We start from the raw sequence: 23,611 nt of genomic DNA, 5'->3' as shown, positions 1-23,611 counted from the left end.
GTTTATCTAAAATAACATAGACCACCACAGAAATTTTCATCATTCAGATGGAGTGATTAGTGTGTGCATTAAGCTAAATAACAGACAAAGAGTAAAGTCTGATCTACTTCAGTACATCTTAGAAATAAGTCATAATTAAAATTTTGCTAAAGAGCTGTCATTATCCTGAAACCTACTGATAAATGAGTTCATGCATGAGTCCACCTCAACTGTTTTTGTGCTAATTTTATGCATCTTTAAAATTCTCTTTTACAGTGGCTTCTCAGTGTAAGTGAGTCACGACTGCTTATCAGAATTTATGCTATTATCAGAGTATTTCTCCAGTAATCATAGAGTGTGAAAAGTCACCAAGAAAATATTTTGCTTTTCTAATGCATATTTACTTAATACCAGCAATGCACTTGGGTCGTCCCTTTCACATTTTTACTCTAGATCTCAAAGGAGTACCTGATTTTTTTTTTTTTTTTAATAAGAGAGGTCTATCAGCACTTAGTACATTCAGCAGTTTTACTAGTATCAGAACTTAACAGATGAGTAGCATTATTCTAATTTGTGACTTAGTAATAAGATATACAAAGTAAACTTAACTAAGCTCAGTTATCAGAATTTGCTAGTGTCATAAGATTTCCACTGAAATAATTACTTCTTCTATGGAATCATTTTTTTATTGAAGATTACTAGATCAGTATCTAGCACAGTTATCCTCATAGGATTGAATAGTTACTGAAACAGACATATCACTTATCAGAGTTTAGAAACATATATCAGACAACAGTCAGTACTTAAAGACATTTATCAATTAATGCACATAATATACAAAGAGATTAATTCTGTAAATACTGTTCATAAAGTCTGATAACATAGAACAAGTTTAAGCAGATTTAGAGAAAGAACCTGAAATCATTCCAAGTTCATTTACCAATTTTGTAAAGGTAGCTTCACACAGTGGTTTTGTGAAGATATCTGCTACTTGTTGATCTGTGGGAACAAAATGCAATTCCACTGTACCTTCATCCACATGTTCCCTGATGAAATGGTACCTGATGCTGATGTGCTTTGTCATAGAGTGTTGAACTGGATTACCTGTCATAGCAATAGCACTTTGATTATCACAGTAAATAGGGATTTTGAAATATGTTAACCCATAATCCAGTAACTGATTCTTCATCCAGAGAATCTGTGCACAGCAGCTTCCTGCAGCAATATACTCTGCTTCTGCAGTTGATGTGGAAATTGACTTTTGTTTCTTGCTATACCAAGAAACCAACCTGCCTCCAAGAAATTGGCAGCTACCACTTGTGCTTTTCCTGTCAATTTTGCAACCTGCAAAATCTGCATCTGAGTAACCTATTAATTTAAAATCTGATTCTCTAGGATACCATAATCCTAGATCAGCTGTTCCTTTAAGATACTTAAAGATTCTTTTTACAGCTGTTAAGTGAGGTTCTCTTGGATCTGCTTGAAATCTTGCACAAAGACAGGTAGCAAACATGATATCTGGTCTACTAGCAGTTAGATAGAGAAGTGAGCCAATCATACCTCTGTAATCAGTAATATCTACTGAATTACCAGTATCCTTATCCAGTTTTGTTGCAGTGGCCATGGGAGTGGATGCACTTGAACAGTCTTGCATTCCAAATTTCTTCAGCAAGTTTCTGGTGTACTTAGATTGATAAATAAAAGTTCCTTCTTCACTCTGCTTGACTTGAAGGCCCAGAAAATAACTAAGTTCTCCCATCATACTCATCTGATATCTTGACTGCATTAGGTTGGCAAACTTTTTGCAAAGTTTGTCATTTGGAGACCCAAAAATAATATCATCAACATAAATCTGAATCAAAAGTAAGTCCTTGCCATGGTTGAGATAGAACAGTGTTTTGTCAATAGTTCCTCTGTTGAATCCACTTTCCAGAAGAAACTGAGCTAAAGTCTCACACCATGCTCTAGGAGCTTGCTTAAGTCCATAAAGTGCTTTATCAAGCCTGTAGACATAATCTGGATGTTTGGAATCTACAAAGCCTGGAGGTTGTTCAACATATACTTCCTCTTCCAATTCTCCATTGAGAAAAGCACTTTTCACATCCATTTGAAAGACAGTAAACTTTTTGTGAGCAGCATAAGCCATGAATATCCTTATGGCTTCTAACCTAGCAACTGGCGCAAATGTTTCATCATAGTCAATTCCCTCCTGTTGAGAATATCCTTTTGCAACCAGCCTTGCCTTGTTCCTTACAATTATGCCATCACTGTCAGTTTTGTTTCTGAATACCCACTTTGTACCAACAACCGATCTATTCTTAGGTCTTGGCACTAAGGTCCAGACTTTGTTTCTTTCAAATTCATTCAACTCTTCCTGCATTGCTTGCACCCAATCAGCATCTTGAAGAGCTTCTTCCACTTTCTTTGGCTCAGACTGAGAGAGAAAAGAATTGTAAAGACATTCATTCGAAGTACCTGTTCTAGTTCTGACACCTGCCTCAGGATTTCCAATTATCAAATCAGGTGTATGTGATTTTGTCCACTTCCTTGCAGATGGAAGATTTTCTCTAGAACTGGATGCTCCCCCATGATTCATGCTGTCTTCGGTTTCATTTTCTGATGCTCCCCCTGAAACTATGCTCTCTGAGTTGGATCCTTCAGTATTTAGATTTTCAGTACTGTCAGTACTTGGCTTATCAGAACTTGACGAATCAGAATTTGAAGAGCCAGATGTATGTTCTGATGCTTCTTGAGATGTGATAATATCTTGAGTATGCTCCCCCTGCATTGGTGCATCTTCCTTTGATGTAGTCACCACAGTTTCAATAACATCAGAGTTTAATCCATCAGAATTTACAGTATCAGGACTTAGACTGTCAGGACTTGAGGTATCAGAATATGAATCTTCATTTTCAAATCTCAGCTGATCATGATCAATGCAATCTTCAAGTCCAGTGATCTTCTTGTCATCAAAAGAGACATTGATAGATTCCATGACCACTTTTGTTCTCAAATTATAGACTCTGAAGGCTTTTGTAGAAAGTGGATATCCAACAAAGATTCCCTCATCAGCTTTTAGATCAAACTTGGATAGCTGTTCAGGATGAGTCTTGAGAACAAAACACTTACATCCAAATACATGAAAGTATTTGAGATTTGGCTTCTTGTTCTTCACCATCTCATATGGTGTTTTTCCATGCTTGTTAATGAGTGTTGCATTTTGAGTAAAACAAGCAGTCTGCACAGCTTCAGCCCAGAAATAGGTTGGAAGCTTTGCTTCTTCAAGCATTGTTCGTGCAGCTTCAATGAGAGTTCTATTCTTCCTTTCAACAACTCCATTTTGCTGTGGAGTTCCAGGAGCAGAAAATTCCTGCTTTATTCCATGATTTTTGCAGAACTCTTCCATTATCAGATTCTTGAATTCAGTGCCATTATCACTCCTCAAAATTTTCACAGAATCTTTGATCAATTTATCCAGATGTTTGACATGATCAATCAGGATAGATGCAGTTTCACTTTTTGTGTGCAAGAAATACACCCATGTGTATCTGGTGAACTCATCTACTATGACCAACGCATATTTCTTCTTTGCAATAGACATGACATTCACTGGACCAAATAAATCAACATGAAGCAGATAATAAGGCTCAAGAATTGATGATTCAGTCTTGCTCTTGAACGAAGATTTTCTTTGTTTAGCCTTCTGACATGAGTCACAAAGACCATCAGGAACAAACACTGATTTTGGCAGTCCTCTCACAAGATCTTTCTTGATCAGTTCATTTATCTTGTTGAAGTTTAAATGAGAGAGTTTCTTGTGCCAATTCCAGCTTTCTTCAGTTGAGGCTCTACTTACTAAACAGATTGCAGAACCATCAGAACTTGTTGAAAGCTTAGCTTCATAAATGTTACCACGCCTGAATCCCTTTAGAACAATTTTTTCTTTAGATTTACTAACTATTTCACAATGTTCTGCAAAGAAATCAACATGATAACCTCTGTCACATATTTGACTTATACTCAGTAAGTTGTGTTTAAGTCCTGAGACCAGAGCTACATCTTTAATGATGACATTCCCAAGATTGATATTGCCATATCCCAAAGTTTTTCCAATGTTGCCATCTCCATAAGAAACACTTGGGCCAGCTTTCTCCACAAAGTCTGATAGCAGGGCCTTATTTCCAGTCATATGTCCTGAACATCCACTGTCCAGAACTAAAATATTTTTCCTGTTGCCCTGCAATCAAAAAGACCACTAATTATTAGTTTTAAGGACCCAGACTTGCTTGGATCCTTTGGCCTTTTTAGGTTTGTTAACATTTGCAGCGGATTTAGCATCAGATTTTATGTTAACAGTTTTCTTATCAGAACTTATACTACCAGACTTTGAATCAGAACTTACACTAGAAGGAACAACAGAAACTTTCTTTAAAGAAGGTTTTATTTGATAATAATCATAGTACAAACTATGATATTCCTTACAAGTATAAATGGAATGCCATAAACTACCACAATGAAAACAAGGATCTTGTGGTTTGTATCTAACAGACTGACTCTTAACTCCTGATTTTGTAGATAAGGAGTTAATATTCTTATTCTTCCTGCAAAAAGAAGCCAGATGGTTAGAACTTCCACAGTTATGACACGCTTTCCTAGGAGCATCAGGAACAGATTTATAGTTATTGCTTTTATTCACACCTTCCTTTCCATTCCTGTTTTTCCTAGGTGATTTTACCTTGTTTGCATTCTTAACATCTTTCAGCTTATGCTTAAGCTGCTTCTTTGTCATTAAGCCTATGTTAACTTCAGCTGTCTTTTCCTGTTTTAGTTTGTCAGAAGCTAATTCCTTTTTAACTTCTGATTTCTCATTTTCAGATTTTTCAGTTACAAACTTAACAGGTTTTAACTTCGGCTTTTGCTTATCAACAGGCTTAATTTCTACAGTTCCTTTTTCATTTTTATTTTCTCCATAACCTAAGCCCTCTTTCCAGTTTCCACTGCTTAGCAAATTTTGAGTTGTTTTGCCAGAGTTAGTCCAAGTTCTGATAATCTCTCTCTCCTTTTCTAACTCAGTTTTTAGAGATTCATTCATTTTTAACACTTCATCCCTAACATAAAAAGCATCATCTCTATCCTGCAGAGTTTGATGGAACATGACTAACTCTTTTTCTAAGAAATCATTTCTTTTCCTAAAAGCAAGATTTTCAGAAGTTAATCTTTCACATGTTAAAGTTTGATCTCTATAACTAACAAACATGGTTTTAAGATATCTTCTCAACTCATTAATATCATCAGTATGAAAAGCATAAGTAGTCTGAGGTACCTTTGTTTCAACAGCTTCAGAACTGCTCTCAGAACTTGATTTATCAGCATTTGCCATCAATGCATAGTTCTCCTCACTTTCAGAGTCTGAGGTGTCTGTCCAGCTTTTCTGCTTTGTGACAAGAGCTTTGCCTTTGTCACTCTTGGTCTTCTTGCAATCAGGAGATATGTGGCCTTTCTCACCACAATTATAACATTTAACATTAGCGTAATCTCCTCTGTCAGACTTTCCTCCTCTTCCTTCAGATCTTCTGAAATTCTTCTTATCAGAACTTATGCCTTTTCTGAAAAACTTCTTTCCCTTCCTGAACTTTCTGTATGCAATCTTTGTGATTCCTTTCACCATAAGAGCACACAGCTTCATCATCTCCTCATCAGCATCAGTTTCAGGCAAGCTTTCAGAATCTGAGTCATAATCACTCTCAGAACTTGATAACTCAGTATCAGACTTTATGATAAGAGCTTTACCCTTATCTTTCTTTGAGGAAGGTGGTTTGGGGGATTCCTCTTCAGCCTTGAGAGCAACTGTCCTTGACTTTCCTCCTTTCCTCTTGCTTCTTTGTTCCATCTCAAGTTCATGAGTCTTAAGCATTCCATAGATTTCATCAAGAGTTGTTTCATCAAGATTGTAGTTGTCTCTTATTGTTGTTGCCTTCAAATCCCAACATTCAGGAAGAGCTAACAGGAATTTAAGGTTTGTATCTTCAAGATCATACTCCTTATTTACTAATGACAAGTCATTCAAGAGTTTGACAAATCTATCATATACATCAGTCAATGACTCATTAGTCCTAGAGTCAAAGTGTTCATACTCTTGAGTGAGTATTGTCTTCCTGTTCTTCTTAACTGTTTCAGTTCCTTGACACCTTGTCTCCAGTGCATCCCATATCTCCTTAGCAGTCTTGCAGTTGATTACCCTGTTTGACATTACATTATCAATGGCACTATGCAATAAGTGTCGTACCTTGGCATCCTTAGCAATAGATGCTATATCTTCAGCAGTGTAATCACTCTTTTCCTTTGGTACGGTCTTTGCTGCTTCACCTGCAACTACAACAGCGAGCTTGGTAGGTTTGTGAGGCCCTTCCTTGATTCTATCAAGGTATTCTGGATCTGTTGCTTCCAGAAACATGGTCATCCTTACCTTCCATATGGGATATTCAGATGGTCTCAATATGGGAACTATGATAGTCTCATATCGACTCTGAGTTGATGTCTTTGATGATTCCTCAGTTTTGGTAGGCTTAGTTGGAGTTTCTGTGTCAGACATGATTGTGTTTGGATCTTTAACTGTATGTGTGTTAACAGAAGGCTCTGATACCACTTGTTAGGTCACACTTTCACTGTAGAGGGGGTGAATACAGTGTTTATTACAATCAAATCAAACTTCAAGAACTTATGTAACAGAAAACAAACTTTATTGAAACAATAAACTCTGTTACAATCTGGAACTGTTATCTCTCAGTGATGAACAAAATATCACGAGAGCTGCTAGGGTTACAGTAAATAATATTCTCGATAATGATAACACTTATAGTGTAAACCCTATATCTGTGTTTATATACTACACAGTTACAAGATAATCGCTAATTGATATGGAATATAATTCTGCTTCCTAATATATATCAATCAGATATCTTCTATTCCAAGTATTCCATTCTTCACGGAATTCCTTCTTCATGCATATCTCTTCTTATGTTTATCTTGATCTTCTTAACTTTAATCAGCTACTGTCCTCATCCTTCAACACTTAAGTTCTGATATCTATCTCCTGATGCTTATCTCCTGATAACATAAGTACTGATATCCCTTAAGTTCTGACGTCCAGTATAAGTACTGATCAGTTAAGTACTGATTTGTTCTGTTCAAATAAGATCTGAAATCTAAACATAAAACATATTAGCCATGACATTATCAAATATATCTAACAGATAAGATATAATTTCTTCAAAATTTTATTCGAATAGTTAGTAATAATCATCGTAAAATCCGAGCTTTTATAAGACCGGATCAGGTCGGATCGGGCTTTTATCCGGATCGGGTCGTGCTTCGGACCGGATCGGGCCGTGCTTCGGACCGGATCGGGCCTAAATCCGGATCGGGCTTAAATTCGGGCTTCTACCGGATCGGGCCGGATTTTTACAAAAAATATGTGGCTCGTTAAGGCCCGCGGGCCAGATCGGACCGGATCGGACTTTTTTTTAATTGAATTTTTACCGGATTTTTTCCGAATCGGATCGGACGGACTTTTCGGATTCGAATTTTTTGTACATTGCTACTCCGTAAACAACATTTTTCAGATATGAAAGTGTCCCCCCAATTGTTTGGAGTTTTTTCTCCCAAGTAATTTTGTGGTGGAGAAACGCTAGAACTCTCGGATGTGTTCATAAAATAAAAAGTTCAGTATCAATTATATAAATGATTATTAAATAATTACAAAACTCTTGGAAAAGTCTCATTTCTTTTCTCGGGGTTAGAATATTGGTGTCGTATTTGTTATATGTATTTTTGCGCCATTTTTACCTGGGGGTGGGGGGGTGTTATTTTCAGAGTAACATTTTTAACTTGGGGAGCAAATAGTTATTAAAAGGACAAAATTACCTTCATATTGATTTTTTTATTTGCTCATTATTGTGCTACCAGGGGCAGGTTTGTCTTTTCAATACTTTTTGGTCTTGAACTTAAAATGTTACTCGGGAAATAAAATTTGCCTTTAATTTGGAGCCTATGATCGTAGTCTTTGGACTCTATAATTGTGATGTGAATAGTGGGGCTCAGTGAGGATGGAGTTTTTAGTTTTTTGTTAAGAAGCCTGACATGGAAATTAAGAATGCAGACATTTGCAATTTGCAAAGGGAGCTTGGAATATTTGTAATATAAGATGGAAATTTGTGTGGTGATTGAGAAAATTACATAAATATATTAAGAAAAATGCATTCATTGCCTTTACTTTTCTTTTTCTTTCCATGAGTGACAGCCAACAAATTTAATTTACTCTGTTAAAACTAAACGCTTCCTGAGTTATGTTTCCGCACCTATCAACAAAATGAATTCATTGTTTTTTTGAATGTGTACGATTTATTCAGTTTTTACCTCTCTTACAAGTATTTCTGCAGATAGCAATTACATACCAAAGTAATTTCTTAGCCAATAGCATGTAAATTTAGTCATAACTTTTCTATCACATTTTTTGCTATACTCAGGTATTCTGCTTTATCTAAGCAATATTGTTCTTAGTCTTCTGTGTCATGGTTCCCCTGATCAGTTTCAAGGTAATAATAATGTGTTGAATGGGATCTCATTATTTTCATTTACATTCTAGTGCTTCATTCATAATCATCGTAACTCGTTCATCTCTTGATCGTCATACAATTGACATCGTAATTGATTAGGTAAACCATTCTGTGTTTGAAATGGTATTGGCCAGGCACCGAATAAAAAATAGGTTACCAAAGAAATCATACAATAATGTGTTTTTTTCTATAAACTCTAAAAAACCAAATACATTCAACAGTTACCAGAATAATACAAAAACCTCCTAAAATATTACAAATTTACCAGAAGCCTTAGTGATTATCCAGAGAAGACTGCTTTGAATAGTTTTTATTTTTAAATTTGGTTTACATTTCTGTAAAAGATTCGACGTACCAGTTTAACAGATGTTATCAGTCGAGATCAAGTGTCTGTGAATAGAAAGGCTAAAAACTCCATTGATGAATCAAGGTATGATTTACAGAGAAGATGAAGATTTTACAAGACTTGAGAGAAAAGAAAAAATTACAACTAACTAACTAATAGACTTGTTTATATATAGTATAAATAACAACCAGGAGTTTGTTACCCCAGTGCTGAGTTGTTTATGAGCTGTCATGAGCTGGCCGTACTGTTGCTCTTTGACTTTGTAGTAGTAGTGTTACTGGCTGATATCTCAACAACAGAGTAATATAGCAAGATTGAAAAAAGAGTATTCTTGTCGTTACATCTTTAATCTTTCTTATACTGATTAAAATACTTTTGCTTCAGTTTAGCAAGACTTTTGAAAAGATCATTGAATACAAATACATCATATAAATAGCAGTTTTGAACAACTGATAGTTCATAATTCTGATACAGCTAAGGACTCTAAAATTTCAACTTTTGGTTTTTGACCAACAAATCTCAGAGAAAGAGAACATTAGTAATCAAAATCCTACACTAATCATCATCTTCACTGAATTCAGAAATATCAAAGGGCTCTTCTTCAGTGACATCCTCTTCTTCCTCACTATCACTTAGAACATACGTTGTTTTTGTGCGATTCGCCCTCTGTGGTCTAGCCACTCGAATCATCGTTTCACTAGAGCCTATACCGCCACTAGTATCAAAGCTGGAACCTGGTGAAACACTATCATCTTTTGAGTCCTTAGCAGCAACCCTTCCCAACACAGAACTACTCTTTTTGTTAAATGGAGATGCCCTCATTTTCCTCACTTTTTTCTCAGGCGATACCCCAGCACTTTCAGCAGTCTTCAGAACATCTGTGATCAGCTTCTGGCTAACTAGTTGAGACTGCTTACTAGATGCAGCTGGCCCTCTCTTCTTAGTTGCTGCTGGTGCAGCAGGTGGTTTAGCTGCCTTGGCATTTCCTGCTGCAGGCTTTTTTCCACCTTTCTTTCCTTTCACAACTTGAACTTCAAACTCATCGCGGTCACTGATATCTTCAAACTCAAACTCTTCATCTTCATCTCTCGATATATCCAATGAAGTCTTCTTCCCAGCATTATTCTTCCGTGTTTGTGGTTTCTTCGTGGCTTGTTTTTGGGGCACTTCAACTTCCATTACTGTGAAAAGAAAAATACACATCCTTACAAAGAATATACAAGTTTACTAGATCATAATAAAGCACCACTTCTTTCAATATAATAATCATAACTCAATGAATATCAAAAATAGAGTATCACCCTGACCTTCCGAATTATCAGGTGAAGAATTTAGATTGTAGGCAGCAAGTCTGTCAGTAAGATTAGGTATGTCAGATATTTCATCATCTTCATCTCGTAAACTGGAAGTTGATTTTCCCTGCTAAACAAAAGTATATTAGGTATGATAAAAATGCATGCGTGAAAAAAAAAATTCAAATTGTGATATTAGCTCTCATTTCCAACCTTTTTAGCAGGAGCTTTCTTTGGTCCAGCTTTGCCTTCGGGATTCAGTACTTCATTAACTTTGTCTAGTGAGGAAACATAGCAAGTCAACAATAATATATTATTCACAAAAAAACATTTCCAGTAAATATTCAATTGAAGGCAATTACTGCATATATACCTGTTTCCATTGCAGAAACAGATGCTGAGTCCATCGGTTTAGCAACTGTTTCTGTATTTTTGGCATTTTTAGTAGAAGTCTTCCGAGCTTTCTTTGGGGCTTTCCTTGAAGGTTTGGGAGCATCCGGATCCGGATCCATCCTATTCTCATAAGTTGATAGTCGCTCTGCTTCATCAACGGCATCTCTCTGATCTTGTTCCTATAAATGCCAATAGATTAAAGAAAGCAAACAAAGAACACAACTAAGAAAAACACATAGAGTTGATCATACATCAAGTTCTTTATCAAGAGCATCCAAATCTTTTTGCCAAAGAGAAATTGCAGTTGCCTTTCTCATTTCATCAACTTCTCCAACAAGCTTATTTTTTTCTTTGAGTAGCTTCTGAACCCTCTCAATAGTCAAGGTCCCAATTTCCATTTGCAGCAAGTAGTCATAGTCACCAACTTGAGCATTTTTTGCACTACCACTTCCTTCAGAATTTTCTTCAGTTTCCACAGCATCAGTTTCCACAGCATCAGTTGCCCCAGCAACGACTTCTTCTACCTTGATCTTCTTTGGGAACGGTGTAAAACCTTTTTCCTTCAACTCAAGACATAAATCCGCTTTCTTCCTATTGCTCACCTTGATTTTTCCTTCCACGACCCCTAGAATAAACCTGACCCTATTATCAAGTTTTAGCAAGTCCAGTTCTAGATTTTTCAAAAGAATTTTCTGCACAAAAAATAACACCCAAGTTAGTGGCCATTCTGTGCAATAAAGAAATGAAACATTACTACATAGTAGTAAATCTTAATTATGTATTTGACTTGCCTGCCGTGTCTTGTACAGGTCAAGCCTCACATGGTAAAAATCTTCTAGAACTGCCACAACAATAACGATTTTAAAATGAGTCTTACAGTTTTTCGTGACAATGACTTAAATTTCTTACAACGGAAATGCGTACTTTGTTCAGGGCTATCGTATTTCTTGATTACACCCTTTGGGTCAAAGAGGTGCATGTTACTGGTGCTTATTGTAGTTGTTAGCTTAAATTTCTTAAGCAACCCCTCTTGCTTGGCAGTGCGCATGTTATCCTCAGACATCTCTACATCGAAATGTACAGTGCAGTCATCGCTCTGGTTGTTGTAATTCTGTAAAAAGTGGGTTGCAAGTATAAAGCTTCCGTCAGATCTTGTAAGATAATAAAGCTAAACACGCTAAAGTTAACTATACCTTGATTAATGGTTCCCTTATTTTATCATTTCCAGTCAGGCTTAATTCCAAAAATTCCTTGTAATCTTGAGTCCACCTCCGAACAGGCAACTCCGTAATTCGAACATTAGTATTATCTATTTCTTCTATAATTCCGGAGACAGTGTAGGTTGCTCCAGCTTCCTTTGTTGCTGTTTTCTCAATAGTTCCCCTAAACCCTTTGTACCATGGATCCATAGGCTGCATAGGCTCCCCATTTAGCAACCGTCTTATATTAGCAACAATGTCTCTTGGATTATAGTTCGGCACATACGTGCTCCAACCTGTTCCTATCCCTTCACTTCCATTTACAAGAACCATTGGTACAACAGGTACATACCTTGATCACAAAAAAGACTCAAAATCAATATATGAAAGTTTGATGTAAAGAAGTTCTTTTTATTACTAAAGTAGTAAGAACTAACCAAGTAGGCTCTATCTTTTGCCCATCTTCATACAAGTATTCAAGTAGAATGTCATCATCCTTCGGAAACATGTATCTAGTTATTGGAGCAAGCTCAGTATAAATGTATCTAGCACTTGCATGGTCTTTTCCTCCCTGTAAATTAAGGAGTTACTAACATGCTACAAGTACATGATCATATGCTTTAATTAAATTGAACTTCTGGTATCTTACCTGGTTTCGGGTACCAAATTGCCCTCTCGGCATAAGAAGGTTTACATTATTGCTACCTACAAAATCCTGAGCCAAACCAATAATTGTACTTGCAAGACTCTGCTCGCCATGATGGTAGGCTGAGTGCTCCGATACATACCCCGAGAATTGCGCAACTTTGGCTTGTTTGGTAAAATTCCTCTTGAAAGAACAAAAAAGAATTTTCCTTTGTCCTGGTTTCAGGCCATCAACCATAGATGGAATGGACCTTTGGAGATCAGCCATTGAAAACAATATAAGCTCCTTGTTGACAAAGTCACTGTACTTGATCAGCTTCTCTTTTTGATCTAAGAAAGTACCAGGCTGGAATAAGAGAAGAAAGTTATTTACTGATTATCATAAAAAATCAGAAAATCACTAGAAAAATTGTAGACCCAACCTCAAACTGTCTTAACCAGTTCTTTCTTGCCTCAATCTTTTTCTTGCTAAAGGCAAGCTCTATTGCATCACCATCATCATCACCGCCCCATTCAAATTCTTTCTTGTGTGTTCCAAGGTCACTAAAGTATTCCTTAGCTTCCTTTGCATCACTGGTTCCCAGCCCCTGGCACAATAGCAATATATCATCAACGAAGCCATCAACTATCATTGCCATTTTAACATTCTAATTAATAGAAACAAACCTTGTAGTATTTTATGGTCCAGCCACGTAGAGCATTCCCCAAAGTTTCCTTCCAATTTTCATACTCAGGAATCGTATAGAATGATAAGACTTTATTAGTACTATCATTTTTGGTAGCCTGTACAGATGTAATTAGAGAAACATATTCGTAATTATGCAAAACTAGAGATAGAAGCGTTCACAATTTTATCAATTAATAAGTAGAACGGCTGATTTTTTAGGTTTTAATGCAAGAAGCAAACCTTCACAATAGGGGTGATAAATTCTATCATGAAAGATGGAACTTTTAGCAATGATGGCCAGAATGAATGGATGAAGTTGATCAAGAGCCCTTTGATGTGGGAACCATCATGATCCTGCACACACATGAAATTGCAAATTAGTTGATAAAAAAAAAACTTCAGCATAGCCATATTCACATTCATCAATATCAGAAAATTGATAAACAAACTTCTCAGTGATCAGTTATATCAATGTTGTCTACCTGATCAGTCATGATCATAAGGTGACCATATCTCAACGACTTGACATCGTTGTATGTTTTCTCGTGCTGGAGTCCAAGTATTTTCTTAATATTCTGAATTTCGGCATTCTCCATAATCTGTTTATGGGTTGCTTCTCTCACATTGAGCAACTTACCTCTTAAAGGAAAAACACCATAAGAATTTCGGCCCACGACAGAAAGCCCAGCCATCTATATACAAAGTCAATTGTCAAAGTTTAAACATGTAAAAATACCGAGAGTCACGAATTCAGTTAAGAATAATGAAACTTACTGCAAGACTCTTAGCTGAATCTCCTTCTGTCAAAATTAAGGTGCATTTAGCAGATCTGCTACCCCCGGCATCGTTAGCGTCTTCTAGTTTGGGAATGCCAGTGATTCGATTCCTTTTACTACCATCAGTTTTCTTTAGTTCTTTGTTCAGCTTGAATTCTGCCCATTCCATCAGAGCTTCTACAACTCCAGATCTCAGCACCACTGCAGTGACCATTATACGATTATTAAGAACTTAATCTCTAGTAACAAATAGTTTCTTTGCTTTAGAAATTAAAATATATGTTACAGTAGACAAACCTTTCTTCAAGAAATCTTCTGAAAGCTCACATTTAGAACCAAAACTGCTTTGCCGAATTGTTAACGTCTCCTTAGTTTGGGAATCAAAAGCAGGATTGTCAATTAGAGCATTAACGAAAACCCAAAGATGGCTCTTCACTGCATGAGCTTTGAGGTTCATATTCTTCCTTTTCTTACTTGCATGAGTTATGATATAATTTGTTAACTGGTTCGTAACATAATCTACATGAGTGCCACCCTTGATGGTTGCAATACCATTCACAAAACTGACCTGGTATAACAGCAGATAAATAGACAAGTTTAAGTATATTAGATGGGAACTTGTTTTGACGCCAATTCACTAATTTGTGACTACTACCTGTTGAAACTGTCCTTCACTCCGGCAGACACAAACCTCCCACCTATGATTTACTTTTTCAACAATTCTGCATATTATACAGTCACATCAGCAATTTAATTTGCATCTATATCAATAACAAAGGATTTTCAAAGAAACTAACCTTGGAAGGGGAACCTCTTTATCTTTGTTAACCGATTTCAGACACAGATCAATATAATCAGTGAACGACTTCACTGGAACTTGTTCACCATTTAACTCCACCTTCACAGACCTTCCAAGACATCCAGCTATATCTACCACCCGCTTTTTCATCAGGGCAACAACATCACCTTCCAAATGAGTCATATTGAATTTTGCTAAATCAGGTTTAAATGAAACCTTGGTCCAATTATCAGATGCCTTGCACTTTGTTATAATGGGTTCAGATTTAGTTCCCATGTTGTTTGAGAAAACCTGTACATTTCCATTCACCAGATCAAAATAAGAAATTATATTAAATCTCGAAAATCATCATAACATCAATGAACACCTTTAGTAAAAATAGCTACAAACAGGAGCTTAATGAAATAAAGATACATAATCCAATGGGATAAGTAACTGGGCATAAAATAGAACACCTCAAAACCTTTCATCTATCAAAATAACCAACCTTTCATCTATCAAAATAACCATATCCTCATACTCATGTATTGTTTTCTCAACATAGACATATGTTCAGAAGTAGTGATTATGCAGTAAAGAGTAAAGGACACCCACAACCACATAGTAAAACATAAATTGAAACAAAACCCCTAATTATTCAACATTTATGCATAAAATGATACATTACCCCTAATTACACAAAACATTTATCAAAAACGATAAATAAAGTCAGAAATCAACCCTAATTATTCAACACTTTTAACATAAATTCATACAATACCCCTAATGAAACAATATTCATAGTATCGTTTTCTCAACAAGGACATCCAAACAATATGTTGAGAAGTAGGAATTGTGCAATACATACTAACAATACACAAACACGGAGTACAACTACTGTTCGAAAGCAATAGGCCCTGACAATACTCGAAGTATTCAGATATAACAGTCGTGCAATACAGATTTACAAATACACACACAACTACACAGTAATACATAAATTCAAACAAACTACCACCCCCCCCCCAATTATTCAACATTTATGCATAAAACGATAAAGAAGCCCTAATTACACAAAACATTTAGTAAATAATACATCAATTCACACAATAACCCTAATTAATCAATTTCAAACACAAATTCATACAAAAACCCTAACATAAATCCAAAGAATAAAAAAGAGAAATAAAAAAAAAGGTACCTGCTTATACTTCTTCAATCTCTTGCCATCCGCTGTCTCAATTACAAACTCCGTGGAGAAAATATTGGCAAGCTTAGCGCCATAACCATTCCGTCCACCAGTAGTCTTCTTCTGATCATCATCGTAATTACTACTAGTCAATAAATGCCCAAAAATCATTTCAGGGACATAAACACCTTCCTCCTTATGCATCTCCACCGGAACACCGTCTCCGTTATTATAAACGCTAATGAAATTAGCGTCGACATCGATAACAACTTTAATAGAGTCCATCTTAGGATCCCTCTGTTTGTTGTCAGCAGCGTTGACGATAATCTCATCGAAGATCTTGTAGAGGCCAGGGACGTAGGAGATGTTTTTAATTAACATTTCTTTGTCGTCGTAAACCCAGAGAGAGGCAGAGTGCTTTTCGATAGAGCCGATGTAGGTGTCAGGACGGAGGAGAATGTGTTCTAGTTGTGTTTTCTTCTGGTAGGTTTCTTCGATTGTTTTGTTCATGTTTGCGTTGTTGCTGGTTTGGAGAGGCCGATTCGCCATCGCGTTTTGACACTGAGAATGTGTCCTTGTGTGTGTTTGTGTTTAGAAATGAGAGAAAGGGGGAAATGAGAGATAGGGTGAGATAGATGAGATGTGGTTTTAAAATCAAAGGGGGGCTTTGGTTTTAGCGTTTGAATTATTTCAAATTTGAAATTTCGGGGATGGGCGGGATTTTAGACGTTAGGGGGTTGGGCTTTACATTTTATTATCTGGAATTTCAGATTGGGCCATATGTCAACTCTGGCCGTAACAAAAATTAATTAAGCAGTCCAAATTTTGTGGGCCGTTTACTTCACTCGTTTTCCATCAAACTTTTCTAAGAAAAATAAAAAAATATGTTCCAATTATACATTTTTTTTCTAAAAAGAAAACTAATAAACTAGAAAATACGGGTTTTCTAAATTATAACTATGTTTTAGAAAACCCTAGAAAACATCATTTGAGTGTTTTCCAGATATGGACGGAAAAAAACATTGCCCACAAGGGTTGACTCAATTAGTTAAAGAGGGGATAACTATCCTCTTGGTTACAGGTTCTAATCCCACGGGAGAATAATTTATGATTATGCCTTGCGTGAGCCCCTAGGGTTTACCCGGTGCTGACTCAGTTGGTTAAAAAGGGGAAAACTATCATCTTGGTCACATGTTCCAATCCCACGGGAGGTGAATTTATGATTATACTTTCTGAGTCAGAGCATGTCGCTTAAATGCGGTTTAACAAGCTATTGCGTGAGCCCCTAGGGTTTACCCAGTGCGCACCCAAAGGGTAGCGACTGCTGGTTACCTACGATAAAAAAACACCATAAACTTGTCACGGTGACCACGTTTCATCCTTCACATACGTCAACTACTTATTTTTATATTACTTTTGCTCGACATAGTGTATAATTACCATGACAAAATCAATTATATTTGTGCTATGGTTATACTTAATTTTTAAAAATTAGAAATACTATATCATATTAACATCTCTAGTAACTGTATAAAATAAAAGTAAAATACATTTCTCATAATCTATTTAATTAATTTAAGAATTTATATTCATAAGTAATTATTTTGTATTAATATACTATTCATATATTATTTACTAAAAAATAATACAAATATTTCGATTATCATATAAAAAGTACAATAAAAGTGGGTAAACTTGGATGCATATTGAGAAATTAGATTATCAATATTTTAATAATTTTAAGTAAATAAGTGCATACTTTAAGAATTAAAGAAAACAAAAAAAAAAGTTTTGAGTTGAAATATGTATTTGAAACATGTTTTCCCACTTTTCCATGGTTTTCCAAGGAATAGAAAATTTTGAAAATTTTGAAAAATTTGGAAATAGAAAACTGGAAATTTTTTCCTGAAGTAAACAGCCCCGAAGGAACCATAAAAGCAAGTCATATTGGAGTTAGAAGATGATGAATACTACACCCTTGATGAACTAGATGAGATGGACCAGTCAATGACTTACCTTGCAAGGAAATTCTTAAACATAAGGGTTAAGAAGTCAAGGTACTTCAAGAACAAGGGTCAGACATCCAACAACAACAATAATTGGAAAGGAAAAACTCGGTTCAATTCAGCTGGCAAAAGTGGCTACAAAACAGGATATGTTGACAGATTATAGATAAGATGTTATACTTGTGATGAGTTAGGTCACTTTTCCATCGAGTGTATAAAGCCAAAGAAGGTGAAGAAAGATAAAGCTTATTTTGAATTGGAAGCAAAGTATGAAGCACTATTGAGAAAACTGTAATATATAATAGATGATGTCAAAGATTACTGGAGCTAACAATGTCATTAGCATCTCTGATCATAGTATGAAGCAAATCAAATGGACACCTGATCTGAGTAGAAGATTAATGAACAGTTATTTTCAGTAATCAGTTAAACTTGGGGTCAGCCCTAAGTAAGTTGTATTTTTATCTAAATTTGTATTTTGTACTTGTAACACTTAAAGTCTGTAAAAATGCAAAGGAACATACTGGAGTCTTTTTCCTAAAACAGTATCAAGCCTAAGGATTTTATCTGGAAGAAGATTAAGAAGATCATGCCTCAGAAGAATTTTGAAGAAGCTTGGAGTTGAATAAATCTGTTTGGAGAAAAATATTTTTAAGTCAAGATCTCTACAAGTCACATATTTAATGTTATAGAAAAGTCATTCGAGAACTCCAGAGAGTACCAACGGATAATTAATATCTACACGATGGATGAGCAATATCTAATCGACGGATGAGCAATATCTACTCGACGGATGAGCAATATCTACTCGACGGATGAGCTATATATCTATTCAACGGATGAACAATATCCACCGGGAGTAGATAATTCAGGAAAGCTACTCGAGAACTCAAGAAGATATCGACAAGCCAATTTTAAAGAACTGAAGATTGGAGATATCGACAAGTCATTCCATCACTAGAGAACTCCAAGTTATCGATAAGTCATAGTGAAGATGTGAAGACTAGAGATCTCGATAAGTTGAAGACCTCTACAAGTCAAACTCAATATGGAATGTTAGAGATCTCGATAAGACTATGTACTTATCGAGATGTCAAGTGTTCTATTAATTCAAACTGGAGATCTCGAAGTACAGTCTCAAAGTACAGAACTGCATATCAGTTTAATATCCAAGATAAATAATCAACAAACAATCCAACAGCTGGATTGACAAGTCTACAAAAAGTAGCTTGAAGAGTGTGCAAGATCAATGGCAAAGATTAACTGATAGAGGAAGATTAAAGTAAACAAGAGATGCTAAAGATATGCTAAGCCAGAAATGGAAGATCTGTTTTTCTATAAATAGAAATGACAAGTGACAGTTTAGAAAAGCTAATATCATGTTTATTATCCACTGTGTAAATCAGCAGTTAATTGAGTTATAAAGTTAACACTGGTCCTCTAGTTAGATGTAACAATTTAGATCAAATCTCTTGTATCACTCTCAAGAAGAAGCTGAGCGCTTTAACATCAAAGAGCTTAGAAATTTTGTAGCAAAACAGTCTTAATTTTTAATATAAAAATTAAGTGAGTTTTGAAGATTTGTGTTCTTTATTTTATGCAAGTTCAAATTCTACATGAACATTTTTCTATACAAGATTTAATTTACTTTGTTCAACCATTAACTTTCAAGAAAAAACTAAAATCAGAAAAACACATTCACCCCCCCCCCTCTGTGTGTGATTCATTACCTAACAAGTGGTATCAGAGCAAAATCTGAAAGTAAACAGGTTCAAGATCTTGGAAGAATGAATACACAGAAAATCAGTAGCATCAAAATTCCTACATTTGACAAAGTTTACTACACTCTTTGGAAAAAGAAAATGATGTTGTTTATCAAGATGACCAATCCATTCTATATTCAGATCCTTATGAATGGACCATTCATTCCTGTGGTAAGAGTTGGGGAATCTGCAGATGGAGACATGGTCATACCAGCTCATTATGCTCCTAAAGATCCAGCTGAGTATTCTGACCCTGAAAAGGAGAAAGTCTCCCTGGACAGCAGCTTGCAATTGATATTGATTGAGTCACTTGACAATGTGATGTACAACAACATTGTTAGCTGTGACACTGCCAAGCAAATATGGGAGAAGATTGAAATACTCTGTGAAGGAAATGAGGGGGTTAGATCTAATCAAAGAAGGATATTGATTTCACAGTATGAGGGTTTCATGGCTAAGCCCAAGGAAAGCATTACTGATGTGTTTGAAAGATTCAATAAGCTGATAAATGACTTGCAGCTTCATGACAAATACTATGAAGCTGAAGAGGTGAATCTAAAGTTCTTGCTTACTCTCCCTGACCATTGGAACAGAAAATATCAGCAATCAGGGAAGAGAGAGACTTGAGCAGAATAACTCTGGAAGTTCTATATGAAATTCTCAAAACCTATGAACTAGAGATGATTCAAAGGAAATCATTGAGATCTGGCCAAGGACATGTTGTAGATGGTTCAAGTGCTTTAATAGTAAATGAAGGCCAAACATCTAATGATGAACCAAGATCTCATATCCCAGTTTCCTCAACAAGTGAGCAGAGAACAATTGATTCATAGGAGCAAGTCATACTAGAGTTGGAAAAGGATGAGTTCTATACTCTTGAAGAACTGGATGAGCTAGATCAGTCAATGGCCTATCCGGCTATAAAATTCTCTAACATTGGAATAAGGAAGCCAAGATACTTCAAAAGTAAAGGACAGTCCTTTAACAAAGATAACAGCTGGAAAGAGAAAGGGAAGTACAATTCTGATAGCAAGAGTGGTTACAAAACTGGATCTGTTGACAGATCTAATATAAGGTGCTTCAATTGTGATGAACTAGGCCACTTTGCTACAGAATGCAGGAAACCCAAGAAGGCAAAGAAAGATAAAGCATATCTTGAACTTGAATCAAAGTATGAAGCTTTTCTGAAGAAACAACAAAGCAAATCTTATATTGCAGAAGGTAAAAGTTGGGATGACTCTGAAAAATGATGAAGATGAAGAACCAGGAAACTATGCACTCATGGCATTGGAGCAAGGAAAGTCATCCTCATCTAAATCACAGGTACCAAATCCTACCTCCACTGATTTAAATGTGAATCAATATAAGGAAACTGTTGAAAAGATGAGCACAAAAATGTTTCACATTCATACAAGCATGGTTGTTGCTAATGAAGAAGTTAGCAGATTAACAAAGTTAAATGAGAAGCTTGAAAGTGAAAAACAAGAAGCTAATTGTTGACAGTGGAGCTTGAAGCCTTAAAACAAGAAAATGGCTATCTGAAAAACAAGCTCAAGTGTGCAAATGAGATTGAGGCCGTGCTAAGAGAAAAACTGGAGAAAAGTGAAGTAAAGTTGAAGTCCTTCTAGAATGCATCTGAATTGGTTGATCAGTACCATGAGAAAAATAAACCATGTGCAAACATTGCCATTGGTCTTGATTATGATACCTTAAACAACAAAAAGAAAAACACCGGTGACAGAGGAAAAACAACAAAGAGTGAAAATGTTTCAGTAATGCTGAAAAATGTTGGGTCACCTGTGTTTAAGACTTGTGAGGTAAACTTCAGTGAAGAAGAATTGATTATCAAGCAAGAAATCGCAGATGAGGATAATGAAAAGAAGAATGCAAATTCAATTCAATCTTCCAAGGCTGAAGAAAATATTATGGACAATCAAAGTACCAAGACTCCTATCAAAGAAACCAAGATTGAAGATGCACGAAAGAAGAAGAAAAATAGAAGTGAAAGAATGGGGATAAACAAAAGCTATAATCTGGCCTATGTTGCAGATGTTCCAGGCAAGAAGTGTGGAAAATGTGGTTCTACAAATCATCTAACTCACCTTTGTAAAAAGGGTGTTAGTAAGCCAACAGAAGGAGCTTGCAAATATAATGAAGCAGATTTAAATGATTCCTACTCATTATGTGATAAGTTTGACTATTTCCCTTGCAACTTGAAAGTGATGAAGAGTTGCCACAAACTGAGAGTAGATCTTAAAGAATCGAAAATTGAGTCTACATCAGAAAGGGATAGTGCACAACAATCATTGAATTCTATTTTATCTGAAACAAATCACTCTACTTCTGTTAAAATAGTTAACAAGAAGAAAGTACACAACACTTCTTGGGTCACTGAACACACCTGAATCTCATTATGTGCAGGGCAAAGTGAAGAAAGTCATAAGGATCATTGACAATGGATGTTCTAGACATATGACAGGTGATAAGGCCCTGCTATCACAGTTTGAGGAGAAAGCTGGCCCATTGGTTACCTTTGGAGACAACAACAAAGGATTCACAATGGGATATGGTAAGATTATTTCTGAAAATGTTGTCATTGATGATGTAGCACTAGTAGCTGGTCTTGAGGTGAATCTTCTCAGTGTTAGCCAATTTATAGGCAAAGGCTTTGAAGTTTTATTCAACAAAGAAGAATGCACATTTATCAGCAAGAAAATTGGTGAAACTGCTCTGAAAGGAGCAAGGTTAGGAAGCTTGTTTGTTGCAGACTTGGACTCAACAAATAAGGATAGTATTTGCTGCTTCTACACCAAGGCATCAGAAGAACAAAGCAAGCTATGGCATAATAAGCTGCCTCACTTGAATTTCAAGGCAATTAACAACTTAGTCAAAAAGGAGTTAGTGAGAGACATGCCCAAGCTGGAGTTTTCACAAGTTGAAGTCTGTGAAGCTTGCCAGAAAGGAATGATGAAAATATCTAGTCACAAGTCAAAAACTGTGAATTCTATTAGCGCACCCTTGCAGCTTATTCACATGGACTTGTTTGGGCCAGTGAATGTCTTATCAATCTCAAGGAACAGATATGCACTTGTGATAGTGGATGATTTCTCAAGATACACTTGGGTCGAGTTCATGTACTCTAAAGATGAAACTTCACATATCAGAATTGAACATATCAAGAAGATTGAAAAACAGGCTGATGATTACAATTGTATGAAAAGACTGAGAAGTGACAATGGAACAGAATTCAGAAATGCTACATTAAGTGAATTCTGCAAAGGCAAAGGCATTGTTTAAGAGTTTTCAGCTGCCAGGACACCTCAACAAAATGGAGTAGTTGAGAGAAAGAACAGAACATTAGTTGAAGCTGCTAGAACAATGCTGCAAGATGCCAAATTGCCAACAAGTTTCTGAGAATAGGCTATCAACACTGCATGCTATACTCAGAACATATATCTCATTAATGAGGCATATGGCAAGTCACCCTACTCAATCATGTCCAAGAGAAAGCCTACTGTAAAGCATCTTCATGTGTTTGGAAGCAAGTATTACATTTTGAAAGACAACTCTGAATATGTGGGAAAATTTGACTCAAAGGTCTTTGAAGCAATTTTTCTGGGATATTCACCGGAAAGAACAGTCTACAAAGTCTGTGTGATTGATCAAAAGAAGATCATGGAAAGCATAGATATGACCTTTGATGATGACAAGTGTCCAGGCTTGGAATGCCTTGATGATAATGAAGTTGAAGCCCTTGCATTTGAAAACCTCAACATTGATAGTGATTCTGATGGAGAAGTTGAAGTTAATGCACAACAAATGATGAATGAGGAGACTACTGAACATGAAAATCATGGGAATGGAAGCTCATCTCAAACACCTGACCTGAATTTGGTAGCACAAACTCAGGGGGAGAAAGAGAAGAAGGATCTACCAGTCACACCAATAATGAAGAAAATGATG

The 23,611-nt window shown here is 36.0% G+C and overlaps 1 protein-coding gene across 2 annotated transcripts; it reads right to left on the bottom strand.

The window, feature by feature from the left end:
• Positions 1–9,364: 9,364 nt before the first annotated feature.
• Positions 9,365–16,529, bottom strand: LOC141683516 (DNA topoisomerase 2). Of its 2 annotated transcripts, none has more exons than XM_074488252.1 (19): positions 15,892–16,529; positions 14,710–15,002; positions 14,568–14,634; positions 14,210–14,480; positions 13,911–14,113; positions 13,619–13,828; positions 13,377–13,490; positions 13,136–13,252; positions 12,892–13,056; positions 12,474–12,815; positions 12,262–12,395; positions 11,819–12,176; positions 11,550–11,736; positions 11,417–11,466; positions 10,877–11,317; positions 10,606–10,804; positions 10,446–10,510; positions 10,248–10,362; positions 9,365–10,121 (listed from the first exon to the last, which is right to left on the bottom strand). In XM_074488252.1, exons 1-19 carry the CDS (start codon positions 16,426–16,428, stop codon positions 9,496–9,498), a joined length of 4,494 nt encoding a protein of 1,497 aa, XP_074344353.1. In that variant the 5' UTR covers positions 16,429–16,529; the 3' UTR covers positions 9,365–9,495. The 2 variants fall into 2 exon arrangements, with proteins under 2 accessions (XP_074344353.1, XP_074344354.1); XM_074488253.1 differs by having other exon boundaries at positions 10,248–10,359; positions 15,892–16,528.
• Between the last annotated feature and the right edge of the window lie 7,082 nt (positions 16,530–23,611).

Source organism: Apium graveolens, chromosome 9, assembly GCF_009905375.1.
Source record: "Apium graveolens cultivar Ventura chromosome 9, ASM990537v1, whole genome shotgun sequence".
Taxonomy (NCBI): domain Eukaryota; kingdom Viridiplantae; phylum Streptophyta; class Magnoliopsida; order Apiales; family Apiaceae; genus Apium; species Apium graveolens.
Note: the sequence above shows the minus strand (reverse complement) of the source record. Positions and strands in the feature narration are given on the sequence as shown.